Raw genomic sequence first — 27,247 nt, forward strand, 5'->3', positions numbered from 1 at the left:
ATGCAGGCAATGCCTTTTGTCCTCTTCGCTACTCCGTAGTGACGAGTTTGTTACGGTGTTGCAAAAATCCGGGCTTCGAACTGTAGACTTCCCGTGCCACTCCGCTCCCTCTGACCTTAAGTGCAACTACTGTGGGAGGGTGCGAGTCCACGCGGTGTAGTCACTGCTGGAACTCACCGCACGGGTAACGAGGAGAGGTTGGTTAAGGGACCGGTGATTTTAACACTGCTGGAGTCGATTTGGTTGCTGAATTCGCTCCCATTTCACTCTTGTGTGGTCCGAGACTGGGAATTTCAGAAAGCGGGCTGGGATCACGTATTAACCTTGGGCCCACCCCTGGTACCCGGGTGAGTGGCCGTGGTTCCTTGCGGAGTGGGAGAAACGCTGGCTGGGGACGCGGCATAGGACCTTGCTTTGGGAAGCTCTGTTTCTTAACCTCCTTTCTGCTCCAGCAGCTGCTTCTAAGTAAATTTCTGCTCAGCCATGTCGCCGGCTCCAACTGCAGCCCAGGCTCCTGTGTCGGTCTCCCTGTTTGACCTCAGCACGGATGCTCCGGTTCTTCAGGGCCTGCGCCTGGTGAGCCACTTTCCCGAGGAGGCCTTGGCCCAGTCTCTGCAGACTTCCTGTCCAGGTATTTGGGAAGGTGTGGGGTGGACCCGTGAGAGAGATGACAGGACACTTTGGAGCTTATTGCTCCTCCAGGGAACACATTCTTACTGGTGTTTCCCAGTTTAGGAGCTCTTCTTGACATCTCCTTCCACTGGATAAAATTTATCAGCTCCCAACTGCAGAGTGTTTGTTTTTTTACTTTTACGCTGAAGTTTGTGTATATTTTTCTTAACTGTTATGAATTTAAGGCAACATTTGTACATGTTTTCTGATTAAAAAAGAAAAAATTTCACTCGATCGCTGGATTTCTAGAACAGGCTCCTGAATTGTCTCCAAGCAAATCTCTTGCCATTGCTCATGCCTCATCACATTAACACCACTGCCTGCAAAAACACTTCACCATTCCTTGATATCACCCAAATTTAACTATTCCAATCAAATCATTCCTTCTTGCTGAATATAGAACAACTTACTGTTGGTTTCATACTACTTTAGTTTGGCTGTTTTCTTATACTTCAAAAAAAAAATCAACTGCATACTGTAATAGGAAATATAAGCTAAAAAGATGGTATTGGGGAAGAGTTATTTGCACAGTTTAAAAATAATCTTAACCGTATTACCAGAAACCATTCACTGGTGGCTCACATGGTAAAGAATCTGCCTGCAATGTGGGAGACCCAGGTTTGATCCCTGGGTGGGGAAGATCTGGAGAAGAGCATGACAACCCACTTCAGTGTTCTTTCCTGGAGAATTTCATGGACAGAGGAGCCTGGTGGGCTACAGTCCATGCGATTGCAAAGAGTCAGAGGACTGAGCGACTAACACTTTCACTTTCAGGATTCCTCTAAACAATCCCTGTTGTTTATTTACACACAGTGTTTATATTCATCCTATGCATATCTTTTCAGAAGCATATTTATTCTATAAAGTGATTGCTGTGTCATTTATTTCATGACTACTAGATTGTTAAATTCCTTGAAGGCAATGACGTGCCATCTCTCTCATTTGTATCTTCTGCTTTGTATATCAGACACTGAATGTAATCCTAGATAGTGTGGATTTGGGCCCATTCTACCTCTGTTTACCCTCCCCTTATTTAGGTTCAGAGGAGCGAATAAGCCCAGAAGGAAGACCATTCCAGGGTCCTCTGGATATTTCAGAGAAGTTGTTTTGTTCAACCTGTGACCAGGTCTTCCAGAACCACCAGGAACAGGTAAAAGACCAGGTGCAGAGCTAAATGTGGAAACAAAAATGTCATGGTTGGGGTAAAGAGGTAGAAATTTGTCTTTAGTGAAGGTCTACATTTTAAGTAAGGAAGTTAGTATTACCTGGTCGTACTTGGTGGAGTTCTTGTTTAGGTCTCGTGTAACATAAAAGGCTGGGTCAGGCATATTTCCACATTGTTCTTCTCTCTTTGCCTTGTACCAGAGGGAACATTACAAGCTTGACTGGCATCGGTTTAACCTAAAGCAGCGTCTCAAGGACAAGCCTCTCCTGTCTGCCCTGGATTTTGAAAAGCAGAGTTCCACAGGTGATGACTGGTGGGAAAGCATGTGCGAATCAGTCATGGGGATGGAGAACGACCCTAGTTGAGGAGCTTGAAGAAAGGTCAAAGATGGGGCACCAAGCTTTCGTATCTTTTGTTGTTCTCAGGTGATCTTTCCAGCATCTCAGGATCAGAAGACTCAGACTCAGACAGTGAGGAGGACCTGCAGATACTGGATGAGGAGAGGGCTGACTTTGACAAGCCTACGCGACCCCGAGGCTTCCACCCACATCGGGTTCTTTTCCAAAATGCCCAGGGCCAGTTTCTTTATGCCTATCGCTGTGTCCTAGGCCCTCGCCAGGCAAGTGCCAGCACACATTGTGTGGTCAGTCCCAGCCTTTTGTACACTCAGCCTAGATTTCCCCTCAGCACAGTCTCTCATTTCTTCCCTTCCTTCCTGTTCAGGGTGGGTGTCACACTTGATGGCACAGGCTTGAACTGGCCTGAATCTTAGAAGGGTCAAGTGTAGTGGAATTCAGTTTGGAAACAGACGGATCTAGGTTGGAATTCTGGTTCTCCTACTTGATCTTGACTACCTCTGCAAGTTTCTAATTTTCTTATTATAAAATGGAGGCAAGCATGAAGCTGTTGTATCAAAAGAGATGGTGCCTGTGAATCACGTAGCCCTGGCACTTGTTTCTTACTCCCAGTAAGTGCCACAGAGATGTTTGTGCTGCTCCTGTGTCTCCAGGTGCCCCTTGAAGAACCAGAACTGCTGCTTCAGAACCTGCAGAGTGGAGGTCCCAGGGACTGTGTGGTGCTCATGGCTGCTGCTGGGCACTTTGCTGGTGCCATTTTCCAAGGGTGAGAGGGTGCTGCATGGGGCAAGGATGGAATGGATCCTGTTTGTCTGGGAGTACCATCTGATTTCCAGTACTGAGTCTGTGCTGTCTACAGACGAGAAGTGTTGACACACAAAACCTTTCACCGCTACACAGTGCGGGCCAAGCGGGGCACAGCCCAGGGGCTTCGGGATGCCCGGGGTGCAGCTGCTCACTCTGCCGGGGCCAGTCTGAGGCGCTACAATGAAGCTGCACTCTATAAGGTGAGTTATGTGTCCAAGTCAGGTGTGCCCCTAATCCCCACTTCTCTCCTCTTGACTGATTAAATGGTACAGCAGGGAGGCTGGCTCCTGTGTTCCCTGTCTTTGTTCTTTCTGGGTAGATGAAGGTAGAATGGGGTGGATGCCCAGGAGTCTGAATCCTCTCATTCTCCACTCCCCATTCCCTACACGTCATCTGTACGTCAGTTTTTGGTTGGAGGTTTAAAAGTAGCAAGTGAAGAATTACAGAGCTGAGTTACTGTCTTCTCTAGGAAGTTCGTGACCTGCTGGCAGGGCCAGACTGGGCTAAGGCACTGGAGGAGGCTGGGACAATACTGCTGCGTGCCCCCCGCTCTAGCCGGTCCTTGTTCTTCGGGGGCCGTGAGGCTCCCCTGCGCCGGGGAGATCCCCGACTTTGGGATATCCCCCTCGCTACCCGAAGACCCACCTTTCAGGAGCTACAGCGTGTACTCCATAAGCTGACCACGTTATACGTCCATGGTGAGCTTGCTTTCTAGATCCCCACACTCCCTAAATGTTCCATCCGAGCCTCGGGTTCTCATTGGTGCATCCAGGTGGTTTTCTAGCCCTTGGACTGCAGTCTGATGCCATTTTCATTGGCAGAAACCTGAGCTGGCTTCTCCTTAGCTAAGTCTTTTGTTTTATGGCAGGAGAAGATCCCCGGGAGACAAGCAGGTTGGATTTACCTCAGACACACAGGAAGAGAGTGAGAGAAAGGAAGGTTATCGAGGAAGAAAGAAAGGTCCCCAGTGATGAAAATGAGGCACTTGGGCAGAACAAGGAAGCTCCCAAACAGGGTTTGCACACCATCTGGCAATTGTCAGGTCTCTCTCTGGGGGGATGTCTGTCCTAGAAATGCAGCGGTAAATCTACTGTCATAACTTTACCCGCTTCTCTATTTATAGGTAAGCCCTTACATACTAACCCCGCCCCCCCCTCCCCCACACACAGACACATCTGTTCAGTTTGTGGTAGCAATTACTGAAATATATTTTGTGATTTTTCCAAATCTCCTATCATCTCTTTTGATCACTGATGTATTTCTAGTTCTTAGAAAAGTCTTAGCATGAAGTCGATGCTTGGACGTGTGTTGTGTGGATCTTAACATAATTTACTTGCCTTCTTGGATGCACTGGTTTGGAGCTAGGGTTTGCTTCCCATGAGGCAGACTATCACCTGCATGGTTGTCAGCTGCTCCATGCTCCTCTGTTCCGACTACCCTAAGGCTGTCATGGGAATGTCCAGGGACTCTCGTCCCTGAATAGCTTCTTCTGGGTCTGCCCTGGGGCTGTGAGCCTTATATCTTCACATGATACTAATGGCTTCAGCTCTTGATATGCTACTTTATCTTGGGTGACAAAATACAATTTTATTTCAAATGATCTGGATTATCTCTCTATGTACATTCTTAGGCATCTGGGGCAGCCCACACCCTTCTACCCTCTGCTTATTCCTTAGATGGATCTAACATAGCAACTTTTTCCCCCTAGGATCAGAGTCAGAGGGAGAGGCTGGCTCCCAGGTAGAGTTGGAAGTAGTAGAGGTGACACTGGGAACGCTGGATCTTCGTGAGTTTGAGGTATTTCCCAAGCAAAGGAGGAGAAAAAGGAATAAGAGGGAGAGAAAGCAAGACCTGGAGTCTGGGGCACAAATGACTCTTTCCCAGCAACCAAAGGAAGATGAGGCCCTTTCAGGGTCAGCCCCCTTGCGGCCTCCCTGGGATGAGGCCACGTCCCCCTGTCAGTCGGAGCTCTGGGATGTGCTTCTAGCTGCTTGCCGAGCTGGAGATGTGGGGATGCTGAAGGACCGACTCACTGCCAGCCCCCTAGACCCTGGAGTTCTGCCTCTGCTCAGTGCCCCCTTGGGCTCTGGTGGCTTCACTCTTCTGCACGCAGCGGCCGCAGCTGGGAGAGGCTCAGTGGTTCGCCTGCTGCTGGAGGCAGGTGCGGACCCCACTGTGCAGTAAGTGAGGTCTTCATGCCGATCCCCGCTAGGGTACAGAGGATGATCTGGACGCTAATCTTGGCCTTGCCTAATTGACAATATTTCCCTTGGTCTGCTTGGGCGATGTTGGGAGGTGCAGCAGGCAAACCAAACGTGTTTGGGGGTTTTTCGCACTTAGGGATTCCCGAGCTCGGCCACCGTATACAGTTGCAGCTGACAGATTGACACGCAATGAGTTCCGGAGGTTCATGGAGAAGAATCCAGATGCTTGTGATTACAGCAAAGCTCAGGTCAGCTGGAGAAGGAAGCAGCAGAATGGGAAGGCATCAGAGATGCTGGCTAGATCTTTTCTACTCTCCTACAGTCTTATCAAGGATAGTCTGTACAGATCTTTACCTTTTGCTTTCCTGGAAATCCTCCAGGTGCCGGGGCCGCTAACAGCAGAAATGGAGGCACGGCAGGCCACTCGGAGAAGGGAGCAGAAGGCAGCCCGGCGGCACCGGGAGGAACAGCAGCGGAAGCGGCAGGAGCAGGAAAAGCAGGAGCAAGAAGAGCAGCAGCGATTTGCTGCCCTCAGCGACCGGGAGAAGGTGAGGCTGGGGGTTCTTCCTTCCACAGCAACACTTCCCCAGAGGTCTGATCTTTTCCCTGGTGTGCAGCCGTCACTTCTTGGACACGTTCTCCACCACTGAGGCCTTGTGCTTAACACAGCTTCTTTTCCCCTCAGAGAGCTCTGGCTGCAGAGCGCAGACTAGCTGCCCAGTTGGGAGCCCCCAACCCTCAGACCCCCGACCCTGCCGTCACCGTCAGCAATATTCCGTATGTGGAGGGGGCAGGTGTGGGGGGTGGGCTGTGATGTGGGCGGGGCCATTCTGTACAAGTAGAGCAAGTGCTGCTCTGTGTTCACAACGGCTGTTGAGGGGATATGAGATGTTTTGGGAACCTCTGGAATAAAAACAGAAGTGACAGGAGGGTGGGTGGGGAAGGCTTGGATTGGAACGTTTCTGGGATTCCTCTCCAGCCATTTTCTCCCTCTTATTCAGACGCTGCTGGAGTTGTGGGATGTCTCTCCAAGGCCTTGTTCCTTTTCACTACCTTGACTTCTCTTTCTGCTCCACACACTGCCTCCGGGATCATCGCAGTCAGGCTGGGAAGCCCTCTTCCTGATCCCTTACAGCTCCACCTGGGACCAGTGCTAGGCCCTGAGAGGGCACACTCCCCCTGGCCCTAGGCTGCTTCTTCCCCCACGGAACCAGTGTTTGGAAGATTAGGGTGAAGGACATTCAGGAACCAGGGCAAAGACAGGGCCACAGAGGTTTGTGGAGCTGGTACTGTCTCTGGAACTTTAATCACAATAAAGTTTGGCAAGGAAACTGCACTTGTACTTCCATTCAGGCCCGTGGCCTTTGTTTCCTTACGGTCACCATGGCTAGCACGAATGGATCCTGCCCACTGCGCTTGTCCCACGTCCAAGGATTACCTTTCTTTCAGTGCCCACTTAACTCCATTGGTTCAGAGGCACTTGAGAGGGAATAGATGTACGTCCTGTGCTTGGTGCTATTGAGGATGGGCCTATCCAGGAACTGGATTTGGGGCTGAGGAGGCACGTTTTCTAGCTCCAGCAACGTGATTCTGTTGTGGGCTCCCCTGGGAAACAGCAGGGGTCTTGGCACATAGAGGGTCTGCTGCGGCCCCCGCTTTGTCCAGTAGCGGCCCAAGTTAAACCCATTGATCCAGACTTGGCCCTGGGGAGTAGAGGAAAAGAAAGGATCAGCTCTCAGAGGGGTAGAATTATCCCCTTGCTTGGGGGTGGGGGGGTTTCCTAATCAGAGGAATAATTTGTGCTCTCCCTTCTTCCATGGTTTTCCCCTCTTACCACCCTACCTCTCACCCCACCCCCACCATCAGCAATACCTTCGTCCATCCAGGTAGAAACAGAAATGTGTCCCCGCCTGAGTTTAAAATTGGGAAGGTGGTAGAGTAGAAGGTGGGGCCGGAGGGAGTCTGAGGATGTGAGCTTTTCAGCGGCTGGATGGGAAACCACTCTTTGACAAGATTGTCAACTTTCAGGGGGAACATCAGCCATTGGGTAAGGACTGTCTGCCCCAGAATTGGTGGCTGTAACAGGCCCTGTGAAGAAGGCAAATGAAAAATCATCATTTACTAAGTTCTAAGGCCAGACTACTGCTACTCAAGCCCTGGAATGCACCTAGTGGCCATGTCCAGATCCCCCACCAGCTGCTGCTTTGCTCTCTAAGCCCTAAGGCTGTAGCTCTTCCCTTAGGTCCTTATCTTTTCTAGGGAGTTCAGTAAAGAAGAGTATGGGGGCGAGGGAGTGGGCAAAACGAGCTCACCTTGAAGTCACTGCTGTTAGACCCAAAACTGAGCCTCCCCATGTTCTCCAGCAGGACATCCAGTGTGGCCCCTATTTTCCCCATCAAAAATAGGTTATGTTTCATGTTTCGTTCCAAAACACCCTGAAACACCTGTGGATGAGAGTATCTGTGAAAGGGAGCGGCTCAGCATCTACCTTGTGGCCACCACCCAGGAAGCTACATTAATAGACACTAATAATAGACACTATTATTTAGAGGGCAAAGAGAACAAAGCCCTTCTGTCAGTTCCTTCTAGAACCTTATCCTTTGTCAAACTCTTCCTCATCCCACCTTATCCTCTGCAAATGTGAGCAGGCAATGGGAAAAGGTAGATACCGGAAACTTTGCTGGGGAGGAAAGGAAATGGGCTCATAGGCAGCCTGGAATTAGGTTCTCACCCCATCCACCATCACGTAGGCACGGTCATGGACTCCATTGTTTGGCACCCAGAGTTGTGTTGGCTCAGAAACAGTATCGGTCAGATAGGTCCGATACAACATATAGCCATGGACCTAGGTGTGGAAGAACGAGTAAATAAGATGTGCCGAGAGACAAGAAAGGATACTGTGGGGAAGACGCATAACTCAGGGGACCCTTGGTATAGCTGTTGGTGGATTATGCTTTACCTGGTTGACAGCCTCAAAGGTCATTGGCAGGACTGAATGGATGGGACCTTGGGGGCATAGGAAGTCTAAGAAGTCCAGCAAATTCCCATCCTATTAGAATAAGGGGAAAGTATCAGAATATAAGGGAACTTTCAGAATAGAGGGCTGGGCAGAATCAGAGAATAATGGGGAGGAGCTTACCAGGTGTAGGGTCAAAGGTCCAAGCGTCATCTTGGGGCTGGGGGGAGGTAAAGGTCCCAAGGGAACTTCCTGGAACTGAGCCCAAATTCTCTCAGGAGCCATAGGAAAAGCACACAAAGAAACCCTATTCCAAGACCCTAGTGTGCAGGGTTCTTAACTGGGGGTCCAGGGAAGGGCTTCAGGGGTCATGAAGATTCTCTAATATTGTATGTATTTGTATCTCCCCAGGAAGTCCCATCTGAGTGAGAAATGCTGCAGTAGGCTGCTCAGAGGGTTTTGTGGTCCAGACAACAATCATTGACTTACGGGACCCCTTTACGAACAATTTAGGCACCCCTCCCCCTAAATTAGTAAAAGCCTTTGGCACTTAATGAAGTGGTAGGGCACCTTGCTGATGACATTTCGAATAGCAAAAAGCTTGGGTGTGGGGTCCCCTGCTTCGGATATGGGTGCGTCGTAGTCATAGCTGGTAGTAATTGGAAGAAAGCGTCCCTTCTCATCAGCACCTAGTCAAACCAATTTAATTAATTCAATGCATCGTTCAGATGACAGGCCTAAGCAAAGAAATTCATGCAGAGAATTTTGCTCTCAGAAGGGACGGTGGTAGCCATATCCAGCTTCTAGACATCCTAATCCACACATTCCTCAGACTCTCTAATTCCTTGCTGCCTCCCTGCCTCCACCCCAGAGACCATCTAGACTCACCATTCCAGTATCCAAAGTTGGTACCTCCGTGGAACATGTACCTGAAGTGGGGGAGAGTGGGGGGAAAGGTAGAAGCTGACCCACTGAGTCTTAACCTTCATCCCTAACACCCAGTTACAGATTTCATGTTGGCCCCAGTGCCTCCAGTTACATGTTCACACTGGCTCCCAACTTGAGCATTTTCTCTAGTCCTTTGGTTACAGCTGGAATGGAACGTGTGGAGTGATTCTGGCCCCAGTAATCCAGCCAGCCTGTGTAGTACTCAGAGTTCACCTAGAGTGTGAAGTGAAAGGAGCTGTGAGCAAGATGGGACCTGAGCGCCACCCATTCCCCACGCTGCCTCTTGCTTTGATTGGCCTCCCCTCTGGCTCCTCACCAGGGGCCCGCGGGGTTCATACTTCCGAAGCAGGCCAAAGATCTTGGTCATGTTGTCAGCTGCAGAAAGGAGGCAAAGGTGCAAGGTAAGCAACATGAAACAGGTGCCCCTTTCCCAGACTTCATTCTGAACCCTTGCTTGGGAGACCTGGGCCAAAATCTACAGTGGTATAGAGTCCCTGGAGGGAGCCACATTTGAGTCCTTCAGGCCCATCTGTGGTGAAGAGCAAAATCTTGTCTCCAAGCAGCGATCGGAAGAGCCCAGCTAGGTGCCTCATGTAGCTCACGTCACAGGCTCTGTAGCTACCGTATTCATTCTCCACCTGCCAAGGGAAAGGAAAAGTGGAGGTCAGCTCTGAGGTGGAGAAATTAAGGGCACTGGCACCTCCTTCCCCTAGCCCAGTCAACTTTCCACTGGTACCTGAATGCTAATGATGTTGCCCCCATTGTGGTAGAGCCATGGATATATCCTGGGCAGCAAGACCTTGAACCAGGAGTCCACTGCGGCAAGGAAGTCTAAAGGAAGGGGCAGTGCTCTGCTAGTTAGGACACTGCCACCTCCTTGGCCCCCACCCATAGCATCAGTGCTAGCATCTTGAGTGCCGCCTGAACTCAGGGAAGCACTGTGTACCATCCCACTTGTCCATAACTCCGTCTGGGAAGCAGTGACTTGTCAGAGGAAACTCTGAACCCTAAGCACTAGTATATTTGCATGGCAATGAAATTTAAGCATAGGAAACAAAGCAGTGTTTCTTGAGAATTCATTTTTTAAATGTCAGAAAAAAATGGTAAAACACATCACATGGAGTTATTACGTAACCATATGTAATATACACTTGAGATCGCTATGACATAGCACACATGTTTGTGTGCCTGTGTGCTCAGTCGTGTCTGATTCTTTGTGACCCCATGGACTCTAGGGGTTACAGGCTCCCTCCAGACTCAGGTATGAAGTAGCATGGGAATTCACAAAATTGTAGAATGTCTGACCCACACCTGATGGAACTGCCAGTCCAGGACATTTAAGTCAGCAAATGAAAGATCATTATATGAGGTGGCATGCCTTCAATTCTCAACTCCTGTTGGTGATTTTTGTTGACTCACCCTCAGGGTCTTCATGCATGACCTCTGCCTCCTTACCTAGGTGACTCCAACTCAGGCTTCAGGTCTCAACTTACATTTCACTTCCCCAAGAAAACCTCTGATATCCTAGATGAGGGTAGATTCCCCATTACACTCTCTCACATCACCTCGTACTCCCTTTTCAAGTGCTTAAGAAATTAAAATTAAGCGTTTGTGTCTGTAATTGTTTCCTGTCGGTCTCCCCTACTAGTGAGCAGGAACCTTCGTCTGTCAGGTTCATCGGCTGCATCCCTGTCATTGAGGACAATGCCTAGAAGACAGCGGACTCTCAAAGGTGGAGTCAATGAAAGATGTTTTAGAGGCTATCTTTATATTCTTAAAACATTTAATTCCTTTACATTTTGTGTTCTGTATAAAGGAGGGCCAGGTTGCACTGCCTCCTTTAATCCAAGCATACATTAAATCGCATCCCTTGAATGATAAAAATTTAACATGACCAGAACTATTGTTTTTCCCCCAAATGTTGATCTTTTGCCACCCCTAGTCTTCTCTGTCTTCCCTAAGTCAGTACATGGCACCACCACCTTGACTGGCTGGATACTTAATTCCCTTCTTTCCTCATCTTACTCATACTGTCCTCCCGCCCCTCCGCCACTGCTCCCTTTTTCATCAAAATCTGTCAGTTGAGTCCTGTTGACCTTTATCTCCAACCTGTAGCTCATTTCTGCCCTCTTCTTTGCATTTCCACCACTACCACAACCAGGAGCCATCTCTCTCTCCTCAACTACAATCATAGTCTCCCAGTTAAGTTTCTCCACCTCTACCCTTGCTCCCCTCAATCCATTTTCCACATCCAGGCTAACGTAGTCTGAAAACAAATCAGATAATTTTGGTTAAACTCTTTCAATGACTTTCTACTGTGCTTACAATAAAAGCCAAACCCCTACAATGGTCTGAAAGGTCCTGCATTAACACTCACTATATAGCTCCAATTTCTCATACTACTCTCCCTTACATGCTGTGTTCCAGCCATGCTGGCCTCACTCATAACAGTGTTCTGTCCTACCTCTGGCCCTTAAAACACACCATACCTGGGAATTCCCTGTGGTCCAGTAGTTAGGGCTCTGAGCTTTCACTGCCAAGGGGCCAGGTTCAATCCCTTATCTGAACCACGATCCCACAAGACTCACAGCACAGCCCTCCCCCCAGAAAAGTATGCCATTCCTCTACCTGGTCATTCTGACTTCACTCTTCATATGACCAGTGCTTTCCCTTTCCTAGAGTAACTGAAATATCATCTCAGAAAAGCCTTTCTGGCTTTCCTACCGAAAGAGGCCCTGTTACTTACTATCTCAACTCCTTGTCCATTTTCTTGTGTAGTATTTTTAAAATAATCTTATATAGGTGGGTTTTTTTTTGTTTTTTTGTTTTTAATTAATGTGTCTTCCACACTGAGTCCTCTGGTCCCCCTGTCCTGCTGGGCATGATTAAAACAGTAAATAATTTGAATGAGTGGTCTCTGTTTTGGGTACCCAAATGACCCATTTTGTTGTTTGCTTTTTTCTGAGTCCAGTCTTTTTTTTTTTCTCTACCCACCTGGATCTGAGGTTCTCAGATGAATTTTAGGCTTTCGAAGCAACCAGGCTGGGAGACCCCCCTGAGACAAACATAAAGACAACAAAAAAGTGAGTGGGCTTTGTTGTGTGAGAGTAGAATAAGGTAGGTAAGAAGGGAGGAAGTTGAGGCCACTCTGAGGAAGTGGCCTCAGAGTCAGGGCACATGGGAAGCTGTGCTTCTATCCCTTCTCCAACTAACTCACCATCTCCCACTCTGCACAGATGTAAGGTCCTGGTCTCAGTATGACCAACAGGTTCGCTAAAGTTGCCTCTTGCAGAAATGCAAAGAGGTCACGGCTGCCATTAAAGTTATAGACCCCAGGCTCTGGCTCATGGTAGTTCCAGGGCACATAACTGAAAAAGGAAGAGGTTAACAGGGCCCAAGACAGGGAGAAGCCAGGGAGGCCAAGGGGCTCAGGCCTGCAGGAATCTCCAGAAGCTGTGGGAAGGAGGTCCTGGCCCTCCCCTTTCCCACCCTTGGCAGGGAAGCCCTGGAGCTACAATCCTCATACCCAGCCAGTCTTCCTGTCCTGGTCCCCTTCTTAAGGGCATGGTAGGAGGAGTGAATCCCACCCTTCCATGACTCTCATGTGCACTTCTTACAACTGTACTACGTTGAGGCCACTCATTCGCATCTTGAAAAGCCGGTCTGCCCAAAGCACCCGCGGTACGCGAAAGTAGTGCAGGCTGCCAGACACGTAGCGGAAAGGGGCCCCGTCCAGGAGGAATCTGTTATGATCCCGATCCACTACGAAAGACCGAGTGTCTGCCTGTAACGGGAGAGACAGTGCTCACAGGGGTCTGGAGTCCGGGGTCAGCGTCTCCCAAAAGCAGAGGAGACAGAACTAGCCCTTCCCAGTATTTTGTTGTTTTCACTTTCACTCTCTCCTCCGCCTGTCTCACCGCACCCAGCGGCTGGTTCGATTCTCCCATCCTACCTGGGGCAGCAGCAGCGTCAGGAGCGGGAGCAGCAGGGAGGGAAGGCAGAGAGGTTTCTTGGGAGCCATGGCGCTTTCGGGGCTCTTCCAGTCAGAGACGGTGGTCCGACGGTCACGTGGCAGATTCCTGGGAGAGAACCTCAGCGAGCAAGTGGGCGGAGACCACTGCAAGTTGTCAGGCGATTAGCCTGGACTTTGTCTCCAGCCTGCAACTGCCTGCTACTCTACTAGTTTGTAAACCCCTCTATATCTTGCTACTGGTTCATGAACCAGCTTCATCATGGGAGCTTGTTAGAAATGCAGAGTCTCAGACCCTACCTCAGACCTGTAGAATCAGAAGTTGTATTTCAACAAGATTTCCGGGTGCTCTGAGCACATTCAGGATCGAGAAGTAGATTTCTGCTACACTGAGCCCCCTGAGGATAGGGAGAGCCTTGTCCATCCTGAGTCCTCTGCTGCTATCACAGGGCTCAGTACACAGCAGGTTAAATCTAGATGAATGTCAGATCTAGGTTCAGACCCAAGGGAAACCAGAGGATATTTTCTCAGTATATGAAAGGGGAGTGGGAGTTGGGGTGGGGATCAGGTTACAAGAGGAATCTTCTTCCTAGAGAATCCTGTCCTGTTTCAACAAAAGAGACCATCTAGGCCATCCTATCATCTTTGGATGTGCGCCCCTTTCCAATTTACCCCTGCCTGGGCAAGAGACATCAAAGTTCCAAGGTTTGGAAATTTGTGAATTTCCATCACTCACTGCCTTCACAGTCCCAAGCCTGGGATGTGAAGACCAGGATAGTTATTATTGTTATTTCTGCTTATGGACACTACTCAGGGCTATGCATCAATCGCTATAGTAAGCACTTCACCTCTCATTTAATCTTCAAACAACTCCATGAAGTAGATAATAATCTCCATTTTACTGATGAGGTGATTGGAGGATAGAAATATTAGCCCGTTAACAAGGTCACATAACTAGTTTAGTAGAGCTGGGATTTGAATGAGGCAGTCTGGCCTCAGAGTTCATGCATTTAACTTTAGGTACTCTTACACCTATTTTACAGTTAAGGAAAGTGAGGTTCCTAGAGGCTAAGTAACTTGTCCAGGTGACACAGCTAATGGGCTATTAAGATTCCGACCCTAGTCTAGTTGAAGAGCTTGAGCTCTTAACTACTGTGATTACGGTAATAAGATACAGGCCAGAGCCCCCAAGGTTGTACTGATCAGAGCTGCAAAGGGGTGCAAACTGCCAGCTCCCGCCCCCTCTGAGCATCCACCTCCAGGCTGGACCCCAGTCGGCCACCCGGTGCACGGGAGGTATGACGCCTCCTACCTCTGGCATTGGGAGAGGCAGGTCCTGGGGGCCTCGGGCCGAGCCCGGCTTTGCTCCCCTTTGACGTAGGTGCCTGCGTCTTGACCCTCACTGCAGGCCAGGTGGGGAACCCTCACCCGGGTCCTGGGACCCCTTCTCCCCCAGGCCTAACCCGCCCCCGGCCTCTCAGCTCCACGCCCCCACATCGTCCTAGTGCTCAGCGGTTGCTAGGATACTGCGGGCCGTTACGCCGGCGCGGACTGATGACGTACTACTGCTTCCGGCCCCTGGCGCTTCCCTCCCGCTGAAGCCGGGTGAGTGTGGTGTCCTGGCTGGCCCACCCAGACCGAGACCCGGAGTGGGTTCTGCAAGCGGTGGGTCCAGGCCTCGCATTCCTCTCCGGATCTACCCCGTGCCCTGCCTCTACAGCCCAACGGGGTGTGCGAGTGAGGGGCTGCCTGAAGGTGGGCCGGGGTTGGAGGAAGTGGCCTGGGAGTCGCCGAGGGGCCTGGGCCCTTTTAAGGCACCTGACCCGAGCCTTCTTGGAGCGGGCGTTGCCAGGGCTTATTTTCTCTAGGTTTGGAGACCTGGGCCTGAGCGCTTCACGTTGGCCCTTTAGGGGGGGGTCATCTGGATTGTGCCCCGCCCATGACCTGCCATTCTTTTCCTTCCAGCATGATCTGCTGGAGCCCCAGCAACTTGCCTGAAAGAGACCACTCGACCTGGACGAACCCTTTGGCAGCTTCAGACCGTCCTTGAGAAGGATGACTGAGACACTATGGGCCACGCGCTTTGCATCTGCTCTCGGGGAACTGTCACCATTGACCATAAGCGCTACCTCTTCATCCATAAACTGGGGGAGGGGTGAGTGTTTTGGAAATCATTTAGTCCCAAGAATTGTGGTGTTTGAAGGACAGCAGTCAGCACAAGATAGGGGCACAGAGCCTCTAATTCACCGGCCGGAGCCCAGCTCCTTGGTAGTCAAGAAAGTGGATTGTGGAACCAGTCTTCCTAGAGTCACCATGTATGGCCTTGATAAGCCCTAGTTGCTTTATCTGCTTATTAGAGCTAATTTTGCTTCAATGATGGGGCTGTGAGGACTAAATGAGATAATTCGTATCAAGTGTCTCCCCTATTGCCTGATAAATAGCACTTGATAAAGGTTGGCTGTTATCTATTTAGTATTTATTGAAGCCCTGCATTAAGACCATAGGACCTAGAAAGTGACTGTGTCCTTGCTCTATGTGAATAATCTTCAGACTTCTTTTTAGAGTCACACCTTGGGAGGGTTGCTAGTAAACGGGAGACACCCCCCCCTCCCCTCGCACTTCTTCCCAGGGAATTCCTCTGGATCCCAGCAGTATGGGAGATGACCTTGGTCCTTCACTGACCCCTTTGGCCCACAGTGGGTTCAGCTTTGTGGACCTAGTGGAGGGGTTGCATGATGGACAGTTCTACGCCCTGAAGCGAATCCTGTGTCATGAGCAGCAGGACCGGGAGGAGGCCCAACGAGAAGCAGACATGCATCGCCTCTTCCATCACCCCAACATCCTTCACCTCGTGGCTTATTGTCTGAGAGAGCGAGGCACTAAACATGAGGCCTGGCTGCTGCTACCCTTCTTCAAGGTCAGAAAGTCTCCTGGCTATGGATGGGATTGCAACAGAGCGGTGTGTGCCAAGGGCTATCATGAGCACTCAAGCACATTAGGAAGCAGAAGTCATGTTCTGGTTTGAGCATTTCAGATTTGGGGTTTAAGGAACCCACCTGGGGCTGTAGGGTGTGTGGTGAAATTGCTATAAATTCTGACATAGGGAAAGAATCAGGCTCAGGGAGCAGAGGCTAAAAACATCAGCTGCGGGGAAACTTGTTTTGCAGAGAGGTACGCTGTGGAATGAGATAGAAAAGCTGAAGGACAAAGGCAACTTCTTGACTGAAGAGCAAATCATTCAGCTGCTGCTGGGTATCTGCAGAGGCCTTGAGGCTATTCACACCAAGGGTTATGCCCACAGGTCAGTGGGAGGCTCCATGTACTTGCTGGACAGAAAGGAAGAGCCTCATGAAGAGAAATGAGAGATCTCTGTGCTCTTCTCCAGGAACAGTCCCCATGATTCTTTTGCTCCCCCTAGGATCTTGGGCTTTTGGTTCAGGGATGCTCATGGGTCATTTCTACTTCCCTGCAGGGACCTGAAACCCACCAATATCTTGCTTGGCGATGAGGGGCAGCCAGTTCTGATGGACTTGGGGTCCATGAATCAAGCATGCATCCGTGTGGAGGGCTCCCGCCAGGCTCTGGCCCTCCAGGTAAGAGTTTCCAGAGTCCTTTGCCCATCTCTTCCTCATCCTCAGCCCCTTCTGGTCCATGCCCCAGTTTGGGCACATGACCAAAACCTGTGCCCTGCTTCTGAGCTCTGGGGCCACTGTTCCAGGACTGGGCAGCCCAGCGGTGCACCATCTCCTACCGGGCCCCGGAGCTCTTCTCCGTGCAAAGCCACTGTGTCATCGATGAGCGGACTGATGTTTGGGTGAGGAGCGTGTGGGTGGGAACGTGGAAGGGGAGGAGTGCTGCTCTGTAGCTGCTGTGAACTGGAGGAGCAAGTCTTTGGTTTCCAATGCATGGGGCCCCAGGAAGCATGTATGTCCCAATCCCCCCTTGACTTCCTTCCTGGGAACTATCACTGACACTGTACTCAGTTGCTCAGGAAGTGATATAATCTTGCCCTTTGAGCAGGATAAGTATAACTAAATGTCAGGGCTGGAGGCAGCGGCTCAGCACAAGACGCAGAGGCCTCCAGCTAACTGGCAGTTTCTCTGGGGCCCTGGTGGTGTCACGTGACTGAAGTCTGCATACTGCAGCCTCCTTTCACTACAGAATGAAACAGAGAGAGATGACTCCATTGGTCCTCTTCCAAGGAATAACCAAGTTATGCTCAGTCCCTAGGCTGTGTGCTATATGCCATGATGTTTGGGGAAGGCCCTTACGACATGGTGTTCCAGAAGGGTGACAGCGTGGCCCTTGCAGTGCAGAACCAACTCAGCATCCCGCAGAACCCCAGGTGAGCTTGAAAGGAGCAGGGGCACTCCAGGCTCCTCCCTTCTGTTTGCAGGGGTCAGAGCACAGGGGCGGCCACCTCCTTCACGCTCCCCTTCTTCTTCTGCAGGCATTCTTTAGCCTTGCGGCAGCTGCTGACCTCAATGATGACTGTGGACCCCCAGCAGCGCCCTCACGTTCCTCTGCTCCTGAGTCAGTTGGAGGTGCTGCAGCCCTCGGCTCAGGACGAGCACACTACCCACATCTGAACAAACCCGTGGCCACGTTGAGAAGTTGGCCCCTGTGCCTTGGCAAGGAGCCGCCTTCCCTCAGTAGAATCTCCATCCATTCAGTCCAGGACCGTGCCCTTGTCACTGGGGGCAGCTGGGGCCTGGGACAGTTTGCTCGGTCTTTTGTCTCTGATTCTGCTCTCTCACCCCCAAGAGCAGTAACTGGACTGGAGGCCTGCCTGGGGGGTAGTGGGGGATGGGGAGAGGGGAACTGGTAGAATATAGTCAAGGCTCTGAGCAGGACTGCTGAGCATACATCATGATCTGCTTCCAAATCTGGGGGCAGGAGAATGTATAAAACAAGAATAAAGTGAAAGCAGCTTGGTGTGATCTTAGTCTTGTTGTTCCTGGAGTGAGAGGAGGTGCAGGGCGCCCAAAGGCTGGCTGCCTTTTCTGGGGGAGAGCCTGGAGAGAAGAGGGACTGGCAAAGCCTCAGGAGTGGCGTGACCATCCCTCCACATTTGGAGGCAGGTGTCCCTACCTTAGATCTGGCCGGTGGGGGAGTAGGCACTTCTTCTCCTAGCTTGTCTTAGTCAAAAACTTCAAACTGCTCTGGCCTGAGCTGCTTTCTATGCCAAGAACTGGGCCAAGGGCCCCCTTAAAGCACCCTCACCTCATTCTTTCTTCATTCCCATGGCTGGGTAGCTTAGTCAGAGAAACCCAGCTGGTTTTCCAGGAAGGGCTTCTGGGTGGAGACACCTGAGGAAGCTTTGGGACAAGCACACAACTGGTTTCCAGCCTCTGCCTGGGGGCAAGGGGAGTGGAAGTGGTGGATATTTTAGTCCAGAATCTCTCCCAGATGGTTCTGGTTCACACATGGTTAATGATTAATGGGGCCTGTGTGGTGTGGCAGTATCCAGCTGCCACTTCCTGCCTCCTCTGCTGAGTAAACAGGGGCCCTGCCTTTGCTGGGCTGGAAACCTGTTCCCTTGGGAAGGGCATTGTGTCCCTGAATCACCAGGGAGGGGAGGGGAGGGCAGGGTTGGCACCTCCTGCTCCTGAGAGTGACGCCCCCCCCCCCCGCCAACTGTGCCCACCCCCCAACTGCTGACGTCAGTGTGGGTCCTGGGGTGCCTATTAGCAACCTTGAAGTTTTCCCCAGGGCCCTGGCAGGAGGCTCCCACCAGCTAGCACAGAAGCTGAGGCCAGAAAGAAAGCACAAACAGAGGGGAGATGACCTGGCTTTTAATGGCACAACCCTAGGCCCCAGCAAAACAGCAAGACCAAAAGTAAGCTTTGCAAAGCTGCTGGGAGGTGCACGGACACAAACAACTCTGGGAGATCACCCTTGTTCCCTCCCAGCCCCCAAGCTTATGACTAGGCTCCATGCCCAGGAACTCTGGGCCTGTTCAGCCCCACTCCCAAGCCCTTAAAACGCACAGAGGTGTCTGGGCCAAGCTTTGCTTCCAGTCTCGGTGAATGCAGAGCAGCAGGAAGAATAGGGTAGCAGTCTAACTCTCAAATACAGAAACGGCTGGGCTTAAACTCCTACTTGGAAAGGAAGTGAAGCCTCAGATCCTTTAATGGCTCATGTTGGACAGGTCCAAGATCCGGTCCTCATCTCCCCCCTATCCTGGGCACTCCTAGGATAATACATGGGGTCATGTTTCCTGGGCCTGGCAAGGGCCCCTTGGCAGGTCTAACCTTCATCCACGGAAGGAAAAAGTCATGAGCAGCACATAGTTAGGGCGGCAGCAGAAACAGCAGCAGCAGCACAAAAGGAGAAGGCAGCAAAGCTCAAGCACTCACAGAGGGACGAGAAACCGTGCAAGGAGACTGTTTATTTCGAAAGGATTTTGCAATAAACATAGTGAGTGGGCTCCAGGCAGCGGTTCTATTCTTCTCCCTCATCCTCGTCCTCATAGGAGTCGATGCCCACTTCCTCGTAATCCTTCTCCAGGGCAGCCATATCCTCCCGGGCCTCAGAGAACTCACCCTCCTCCATGCCCTCGCCCACATACCAGTGCACAAACGCCCTCTTGGCATACATCAGGTCGAACTTGTGGTCCAGGCGGGCCCAGGCCTCAGCGATGGCGGTCGTGTTGCTCAGCATGCACACAGCACGCTGCACCTTGGCCAGGTCTCCCCCGGGCACCACAGTGGGGGGCTGGTAGTTGATACCAACCTTGAAGCCTGTGGGGCACCAGTCCACAAACTGAATACTGCGCTTGGTCTTGATGGCAGCAATGGCGGCGTTGACATCCTTGGGTACCACGTCTCCACGGTACAGCAGGCAGCAGGCCATGTACTTGCCATGGCGGGGATCACACTTCACCATCTGGTTGGCAGGCTCGAAGCAGGCGTTGGTGATCTCTGCCACCGACAGCTGCTCGTGGTAGGCCTTCTCTGCAGAGATGACTGGTGCATAGGTGGCCAGGGGGAAGTGGATGCGAGGGTAGGGCACCAGGTTGGTCTGGAACTCGGTCAGGTCCACGTTGAGGGCGCCATCAAAGCGCAGGGAGGCTGTGATGGAGGAGACGATCTGGCTGATGAGGCGGTTGAGGTTGGTATAAGTCGGGCGCTCGATGTCCAGGTTGCGGCGACAGATGTCATAGATGGCCTCGTTGTCCACCATGAAGGCACAATCTGAGTGCTCCAGGGTGGTGTGAGTGGTCAGGATGGAGTTGTAGGGCTCCACCACGGCCGTGGACACCTGGGGGGCTGGGTAGATGGAGAACTCCAGCTTGGATTTCTTGCCATAGTCAACAGAGAGCCGCTCCATCAGCAGTGAGGTGAAGCCAGAGCCAGTGCCCCCTCCAAAGCTGTGGAACACCAGGAAGCCCTGAAGTCCTGTGCACTGATCAGACTGAAAGACAAGAAGGAAAAGAGCAATGTGTGTGGGGAAGGGACCTGAGGATCTCTTATGTTCTGGCTTCACCAAAGTCTAAAATTTCTCAGGTGTTAAGGCAGACTAATGAGTATCCCAAAGCCACAGCATGCTCTGGGACATATATAATTAAAGATGACTCCATGAAATGGATTTGGAAAAAAATGTTTCTGACCATTAGCATCATTTCAAAAGCTTCCTTCCTTCTACCCCCAATTCTTACCAGCTTGCGGATCCGGTCCAGTACTGGGTCAATGATTTCCTTGCCAATGGTGTAGTGACCACGAGCATAGTTGTTAGCGGCATCCTCTTTCCCAGTGATGAGCTGCTCGGGGTGGAAGAGTTGCCGGTATGGGCCATTTCGGATCTCATCTGAAAAGGCATTCATCACATCGTTAGAGCAGAAACCACAAGGCTATGCTCAGCACAGACCTCCCTCCCTCACCCTGGTGGCTGTGGTCAGATATATGGAAGCATTCATCCTCCTGCCAGCCTGAGATAGCAGTGTGTGAGAGAAACCCAGACCTGCTGCCCAGGCCAGTCTGCGATCAGCCTCCGTTCTTTAGCTTCCAGCAGGGCAAGGGGTTTTGCAGAGCCAGGAAAGCCAGGTCTAGACATCCTTAATTCCACCCTCTCTTCTGCTCACCAATTACTGTAGGCTCCAAATCCACAAAAACTGCCCGGGGCACATGCTTTCCGGCACCGGTTTCACAGAAAAAGGTGGTGAAGGAGTCGTCCCCTCCACCGATGGTCTTGTCACTGGGCATCTGTCCATCCGGCTGAATTCCATGTTCCAGACAGTAGAGCTCCCAGCAGGCATTGCCCATCTGGACACCTGCCTGCCCCACATGGACTGAGATGCATTCACGCTGAAGGGTAAAGAGAGGGGACATGACATAAGCCCCACATACATAAGTCCTTACCTCATGAGCCTCTCTCCCACCCTATCACCTACCAGTTAGGATGACTCAGTTGGCAAAAGGGCCTGAGCAGAGGTCAAAGAGGCTGGCATGCTGCCCAGGCTCTCCTGCATAGGACTTTCCAACTGGAGGCACCCAGTAGGGCAGGCCAGTTTCCTCAGCCTACTTCTCCATGGGGACCTTGTCAAGTAAGAGCTGTGGCTCCATATGACCCTGCCATATTCACAGGACACTCAGGCAGGACGGAGAGGTCAAGTGCATATGAGACAGGCGGACACTGCAGTCACTGAGACAAGGACAAGCGATTTTTTCAGCTGTTACCAATCCCTACTCCCACAGATCAGCTTCTCAAGAGTTTGAGAAGGGACAGAAGGTTTTCCAGAGCTAAGAATTTATAGCTAGAGGTCCGCCCTTGATTAATTCTTTGCTTTGAGGATGAACAACTAGAATATCATATAACCCTCTGTCCCTTTCATTCTTGCCAACTGTAGAGGTGTCTCAGCCTTCCGGTCAGGCATCAACTGACCATGCTGGCCAGCAGGATGCCCTCGCCCTCACCACCTTTAAATCCCATCTGGCTCTGGGGATCAATCCCATCTGGCCGCTCTCCCCACCTCTACCCCCACACCCTGGGTATCTTCACCACGTTCATCCACTGCGGCGCCCTTACGGAAACTGCAGAGAGCAGTAAGGCGCCGGCAGTAAGGGTTGTGGGCACTGGGGCACTCGCTGCCCTAGGCTCATTCCTGCCAGTCTGGAATTAACCTCTGAAGAGCCAAAGTGGTGCAGAGCAGGGCCGGCGCGGCCTCCCTTTTCGACACCGAAATGGCGGGGTGACGGTTTGCAAACACCCAGAAAAGGAAGCGGAACCTGCGGTGAGGCCCCGAAGGTAACCTGCCTCGCCCTGGGCGGGGTGAGGGCCATCCTGCGCTCTGGCCCCGTATTTGCCCCTTCTAGATTCTTTCCAGGTCCATCCCAGTGGAAAGCGAGGATTGGATTTCGGCCCCCGTCCCTGGGCTATAAATACCACCCCCTACACACACCTCTTTCCCCTCCCCCCAACCTGGCCTCGGCCCGCGCTCTCGCTCAAGCGCCAGCTGTCTCTGCCAGTCCGTGCACACGGACTCCGGCCGGAGAGATTCCGGCTCGCCTCACTAGGCCGAACCCCATTCTTGCCACCCCTCCAGGATCAAAAGAGGGGTGCTGAGTCACGAGGTGGGGGTGCTGTGGGTAGAAGGGATGCGCCCACAGTCGGAGGAAAGGGAGATGTTGAACCAAGTGATCTGACCCCTTCCCACCTTCTTGCACCGAGCACGTGTTTGGTCAGTTCCAAGGACTCGGGAGTGAGGGGGAGGCTAGGGGCGGAGGGCAGCCAAGCGGGGTCTCCCTCGACCGCGGAAAGGACGGGCCGCGGGACCGCGTGACTCCCCTCAGGAGGGTTAGGACACAAATACTTGGCGGAGCAGGAGGGGATTCCAGGAGGACTCCTCTCTGCTACTGAAGAGTCCCACCCCGCTCTACCACCCTCCCTAGCATCCGAAAGTGGACAACTTGGCCCAGCCAAAGTCACCGGGAGGGCGTGGGGGAAGGCAACCCCCCTCCAACACCTCGAGACCTGAAACTCCGGATAGAGGACCCCGAGCAGCCCTAGAGCGAGGTTCCCCGAAGAAGAGGAGAACTTAGGGGACGGGCGCGATGCCGGCGGGGCCGCACTCACCATGGTGAGTCCGGGCGGTGGGTCTCACGTAGAGTCCGGGTGACGGGTCTCAGTGAGAACTGCGCTAGCTGCAGTGCCGCACCGCTCTTATATGCGGGGGGCGGGCCCGCGCACTCCGACCGCCCACTAGGAGCGGGGCGGCCCAAATGCCACGCCCCCGAAAGGTAGGCGGCCCGGAGGGGTGGGGCCAGAGCGAGTCCCCTCCCCGGGGCGTGCCAGAGTCCCTCACCTGTCCCGCGTGAGTGAGCAGCAGCGACCCGAGCTTAAACCCTTCTCTCCCGGCTTTGCGCCGACACTCGGAGCTCCCGAGCTCCGCTGTTGGGACGCAAGGCGCGGTGCCAGGATGTGTCTCTCCTGCACCTGCTTCGTGGGGGCGCCTGTCGCTAAGGTGTTCTGACTTAGGCCGGGTGCTGCAGAGGCTGTTTTTCCGGAGTGGCTGCAGCCAGCTTTCGCCTGTGCCCTCCTCGCCCCGCCTCTCTGGAGGCTCCGGCCGACTGCCTGGCTCTGGCGCGTCCCCCAGGAACGGCTTGCAGTCGTCGCACGAGGCCTGCTGGTCCCCGGCCGGGAAGGCTGACCTTCGCCAACGCCCGCGGGCGGCCGAGGACCGAGAGCTGCACAGTCTGAGCCCCAGGTTGCCGATCCCTTAGGTTGCTCCGCAGAGCCGAACCCCACAGTCTGTCTGCGAGGGCCGACCCCCAGAATCTGTCGCGTCTTGCCGGCTGCCCGCTGGTCAGTGGCCCCGTCATCAGCACCGTCACTATTAGCCGGCCCTCGCCATAGCCACCTGCCCACTCTCCTGCACCCAGAACCGCTGGAGCTTCTGGGATTCGCATCCTGACTACCCTATGTGACCTTGGGCAAGTGACTTAACCTCACTGAATTCTAGGCATCTTCACCGGTTAAAGAGATAACGATCCCATCTCCAAAAAGCATTGTGAGGTGTTTTAACGTTTGTTGACTCTGAACAGGAAAAAAGAAAATGGAGATTCTGATGTCATGGCTGGTTTTGACTTTCCCATCCTCTTCTGTCTTTAAGCCATGGGCAGGATCTGCTACCTGCATCTCAAAGCCCTCCAAGCTCTGGCAGAGGTCTCAGCTAAAGCTATTCCTTCTTTCTACTTTTCATCCCCATGTCTCGCAAGAATGGGCTTTTCAACCCACTTCTGCTTTCCCTTGCATGCCTTACATTTTCTACCTGTCTCTCTTCACTGCAGAAATCATCAGAAGTGCCCTACGTGCCTATTGGTACATCCTGTCTCCTGGGAAAAGATTCACCTGTCTCTCCTATTTGTTTCTCCTAGTGTTTCCTAGGGCCAAGACTGCCTGACAATATAACACAGCAGGATAAAACAACTAGCAATGGCAACTTTCTACCAACAAAATAGCTAACTGATACCTTACTTTACCAAGGCATGGAAAGAAACACCATGAAATATGACAAGGTCTCTTTTCCCAGTAGACTAACCATATGGTTGGGAGAACAAGACTCATTCATAGAAAAGAAACCTGGCAAGGGCACATAATGAGGTTGCTTTGGGAAATGGGGTCACGGTCTCTACAGAGCAAGGAGCCTTGGTGACTACAGAATACGTGGCCTCGTTCAGACCGTCCCTAGCCCTCTGTTTTCCTTGTGCAGCCCAACCCTGCAGAGTGAGTATTTTAAGAGACTTGTGCTCTCTTAGGCAAAACCCCAAACCTATTTGTTCTTCATGTTCAGCTTCTTTTTCTGTAAAACTGGGATAATAACTTTGGATTGTGAGGACCAGATGAACTGGAGGATGCATACATACACAGGAAAGCGCTATGTATCCAGCTGCCTGGACTCTTAGAGCATTTTGTTCACTTATTTTAGTGCGTGTAGCACCTCATGCTGCAGTTACTCATGCATATGTCCATCTTATTAGACAGTGATCTTGCTGAAGCAAAAGACTGTGTCTTATTCACTTTTGTGTTCCCCAGTTCCTAGTATGGCACTTGGCACATGGTAACATTTGCTAAGCGTGTGTCAGATGAATTGTTTCATTATAGAGATGGGACTGAAAGTAAGGTAAAACTCTTAAGACGCCAGAAGTTTCAAATTAGCAGCCTGGAAAACAAATTCCTTCTCTGAAATGTTTCATCTGGCTCCCACAGTGTTAACCCCTATTGCGTTTAGAATATGAAAAAAATGTATGGGGCATCGCCAAAGACCACCCGTATGTTAGGAGACTTACTAGACAGACTCACAGGACTCAGCATAAACTTGTACTCACAGCTAGGGTTTATTACAGTGATGCAAGAACAATACACAGCTGGATAATAAGGGGAAAAGACACAACAAGAGTCTGAAGGAATCCATGTCCTCTCCCCTCCATAAGGGCTTACACAATGTACTCGTTTTCCTAAATGAAAATGGAGCAACATTTCCCTGCAGTGCTTTTGCCCAAGAAAGCCCATTAGAGACTCAGCACCCAAGGTCTTTAGTGGGGGCTGTTCACAGAGGCACTTCTGCCTTGCATGTGCCAAAATTCCAGACTCAGAAGAAAAATGGGTGTTCAGCATAAATCACATCATTTACGCACACTGTCCAGGCACAACAAACCATCTTGATCAATCAGCTGTTGACTGGGAGTACTCTAAGAGCCAAGTTCTGAGATGCTAGCTGAGGGCCAACCTTGTGAGCAGGCCTTTCCAAGGATAGCTGTCTCAGGCCTGCTAGGTTAACTGTTTTGATCATGTAAAAATCCAGATTCTAGCTTATCATGAAACAAATTGGAAGAGATGGCTATTCTAGGCCTGCATTCCCATTTAGCAACTGTGATAGGCAGAATAGCACTCCCCCCAAGATGTCCACATTCTAGTCCCTGAAATCTGTGACTACGTTACCCTCCATGGCTAAAGACAGTGTGAATGTGATTAAGGTAAAGATCTTGAGATGGGGAGATTTGGGGTTTTCTGGGTGGGCCCAGTGTAATCACAAGTCTTTGTTTTAATTTAAAAATTTTTTTAAATTATGAAAGTATGATAACACATTAACAAGAGACTTGGAAAATAGAGAACAAGATTACATATAGTTCCACTATATATTATAGTTATTTTTAAAAGTAGATAAATTAAGATTTTTAGTTGGGCTTTCAATATCAAACTCTCAAAAATTAATACAATGAATACAATACCATTTTCTCAAAAATTAATTATCTTCTACAGAGTAGAAGGATCTAGTAGACCTGAAAAGCACTATGAACCAATTCAACATAATTAAGATTATACAATTTTCACACAGCAATAGAATACAAATTCTGTTCAAGTTCCCACAGACTGTAAACTAGAAGACACTGGAATAAAACAAGGTGCAAAACTTTCACCATCTAAAGGTATTGAAATCATACAGAATCGCTCCTCTTATCACTGTAGAATCATGTTAGAAATTAATATAAAAAGATATTTGAAAATAATCCACCTATTTTCAAGTGGCATGTGACATTTACCAAGAGAAATAGAAGGGTCCTTCTAAATGGAAGAAGGAGGCAGGTGAGTCAAGTCAGGGAAGGGGAGAGGTCAGAGCGAAGGCTCTCAAGATGGAAGGAGGCCATGGTGAAGGAATGCAGACAGCCTCTAGAAGACGGGAAAGGCAAGGGACATGTTTCCCTCTAAAGTCTTTAGAAGGAAAGCAACCGTGCCAATGCCTTGAATTTATCCGTAAATGGGTTTCCAATTTCAATGGTGGGAGAGGGGGCTTCCCCACACACCACCAAGCAATTCTCAGACACCAGCAAGGGGTTCGAGAATACAGCTCAATTCTGCACTTTCTGCCTGGAGATAGCATCAGGTTCCACAGGTTAAAGGTCTGATCCTGCAAAACTGACCCCCCATTTCCTGCTTCAGATGCCAGTCACAAGTCCCAGTTGTTACCTAAGCTTCTGACCCGCAAGCTACGAACTGGAAGTTCCAACACCCCCCTCCAACTCTGGATACCAACCACAAGTCCATATGGTTACTTGTCCTGACTGATGGGCTGCAGATTAGAGCTTACAATCACCTCTTTCTTGGGTTCAACTAATTTGCTAGAGAGGCTCATAGGGTTCAGAGAAACATTTTACCTACTTGATCACTGGT

At 51.1% G+C, this 27,247-nt stretch overlaps 4 protein-coding genes across 15 annotated transcripts; 2 read left to right on the top strand and 2 right to left on the bottom strand.

Moving 5' to 3' along the window:
- The first annotated feature begins 43 nt into the window (after positions 1 to 43).
- On the top strand, positions 44 to 6,535 carry ANKZF1 (ankyrin repeat and zinc finger peptidyl tRNA hydrolase 1). Of its 2 annotated transcripts, none has more exons than XM_027965208.3 (14): positions 44 to 347; positions 453 to 631; positions 1,710 to 1,822; positions 2,038 to 2,140; positions 2,263 to 2,456; positions 2,847 to 2,959; positions 3,053 to 3,200; positions 3,470 to 3,698; positions 3,869 to 4,015; positions 4,709 to 5,180; positions 5,341 to 5,452; positions 5,585 to 5,752; positions 5,890 to 5,981; positions 6,206 to 6,535. In XM_027965208.3, the coding sequence occupies exons 2-14, from the start codon at positions 484 to 486 to the stop codon at positions 6,327 to 6,329; spliced, it is 2,163 nt and encodes a 720-aa protein (XP_027821009.1). In that variant the 5' UTR covers positions 44 to 347; positions 453 to 483; the 3' UTR covers positions 6,330 to 6,535. The 2 variants fall into 2 exon arrangements, with proteins under 2 accessions (XP_027821009.1, XP_012001996.2); XM_012146606.5 differs by having other exon boundaries at positions 456 to 631.
- Positions 4,568 to 13,170, bottom strand: GLB1L (galactosidase beta 1 like). Of its 3 annotated transcripts, XM_004004946.6 has the most exons (16): positions 13,061 to 13,170; positions 12,726 to 12,892; positions 12,326 to 12,476; positions 12,103 to 12,163; positions 9,845 to 9,939; positions 9,572 to 9,746; positions 9,425 to 9,483; positions 9,200 to 9,321; positions 9,049 to 9,089; positions 8,731 to 8,849; positions 8,344 to 8,418; positions 8,164 to 8,253; positions 7,936 to 8,049; positions 7,517 to 7,648; positions 7,077 to 7,292; positions 4,568 to 6,907 (listed from the first exon to the last, which is right to left on the bottom strand). In XM_004004946.6, the coding sequence occupies exons 1-16, from the start codon at positions 13,127 to 13,129 to the stop codon at positions 6,650 to 6,652; spliced, it is 1,944 nt and encodes a 647-aa protein (XP_004004995.1). In that variant the 5' UTR covers positions 13,130 to 13,170; the 3' UTR covers positions 4,568 to 6,649. The 3 variants fall into 3 exon arrangements, with proteins under 3 accessions (XP_004004995.1, XP_027821010.1, XP_042100199.1); XM_042244265.2 differs by lacking the exon at positions 7,517 to 7,648 and having other exon boundaries at positions 6,479 to 6,907; XM_027965209.3 differs by lacking the exons at positions 12,326 to 12,476; positions 12,726 to 12,892.
- Positions 13,171 to 14,637: 1,467 nt separating this feature from the next.
- On the top strand, positions 14,638 to 18,018 carry STK16 (serine/threonine kinase 16). Of its 7 annotated transcripts, none has more exons than XM_004005430.5 (8): positions 14,638 to 14,683; positions 15,044 to 15,233; positions 15,776 to 15,995; positions 16,246 to 16,379; positions 16,551 to 16,671; positions 16,797 to 16,892; positions 17,302 to 17,423; positions 17,529 to 18,018. In XM_004005430.5, exons 2-8 carry the CDS (start codon positions 15,148 to 15,150, stop codon positions 17,665 to 17,667), a joined length of 918 nt encoding a protein of 305 aa, XP_004005479.3. In that variant the 5' UTR covers positions 14,638 to 14,683; positions 15,044 to 15,147; the 3' UTR covers positions 17,668 to 18,018. The 7 variants fall into 7 exon arrangements, with proteins under 7 accessions (XP_004005479.3, XP_042100202.1, XP_027821011.2 ...); XM_027965210.2 differs by having other exon boundaries at positions 14,659 to 14,833; XM_027965212.2 differs by having other exon boundaries at positions 14,659 to 14,807.
- A 1,431-nt stretch (positions 18,019 to 19,449) lies between these two features.
- Positions 19,450 to 23,213, bottom strand: TUBA4A (tubulin alpha 4a). 3 transcript variants are annotated; one of them, XM_042242403.1, is made up of 5 exons: positions 22,201 to 23,213; positions 21,471 to 21,721; positions 21,162 to 21,384; positions 20,739 to 20,887; positions 19,450 to 20,494 (listed from the first exon to the last, which is right to left on the bottom strand). In XM_042242403.1, the coding sequence occupies exons 3-5, from the start codon at positions 21,340 to 21,342 to the stop codon at positions 19,523 to 19,525; spliced, it is 1,302 nt and encodes a 433-aa protein (XP_042098337.1). In that variant the 5' UTR covers positions 21,343 to 21,384; positions 21,471 to 21,721; positions 22,201 to 23,213; the 3' UTR covers positions 19,450 to 19,522.
- Between the last annotated feature and the right edge of the window lie 4,034 nt (positions 23,214 to 27,247).

Source organism: Ovis aries, chromosome 2 (assembly GCF_016772045.2).
Source record: "Ovis aries strain OAR_USU_Benz2616 breed Rambouillet chromosome 2, ARS-UI_Ramb_v3.0, whole genome shotgun sequence".
In the NCBI taxonomy this organism is placed as follows: Eukaryota; Metazoa; Chordata; class Mammalia; order Artiodactyla; family Bovidae; genus Ovis; species Ovis aries.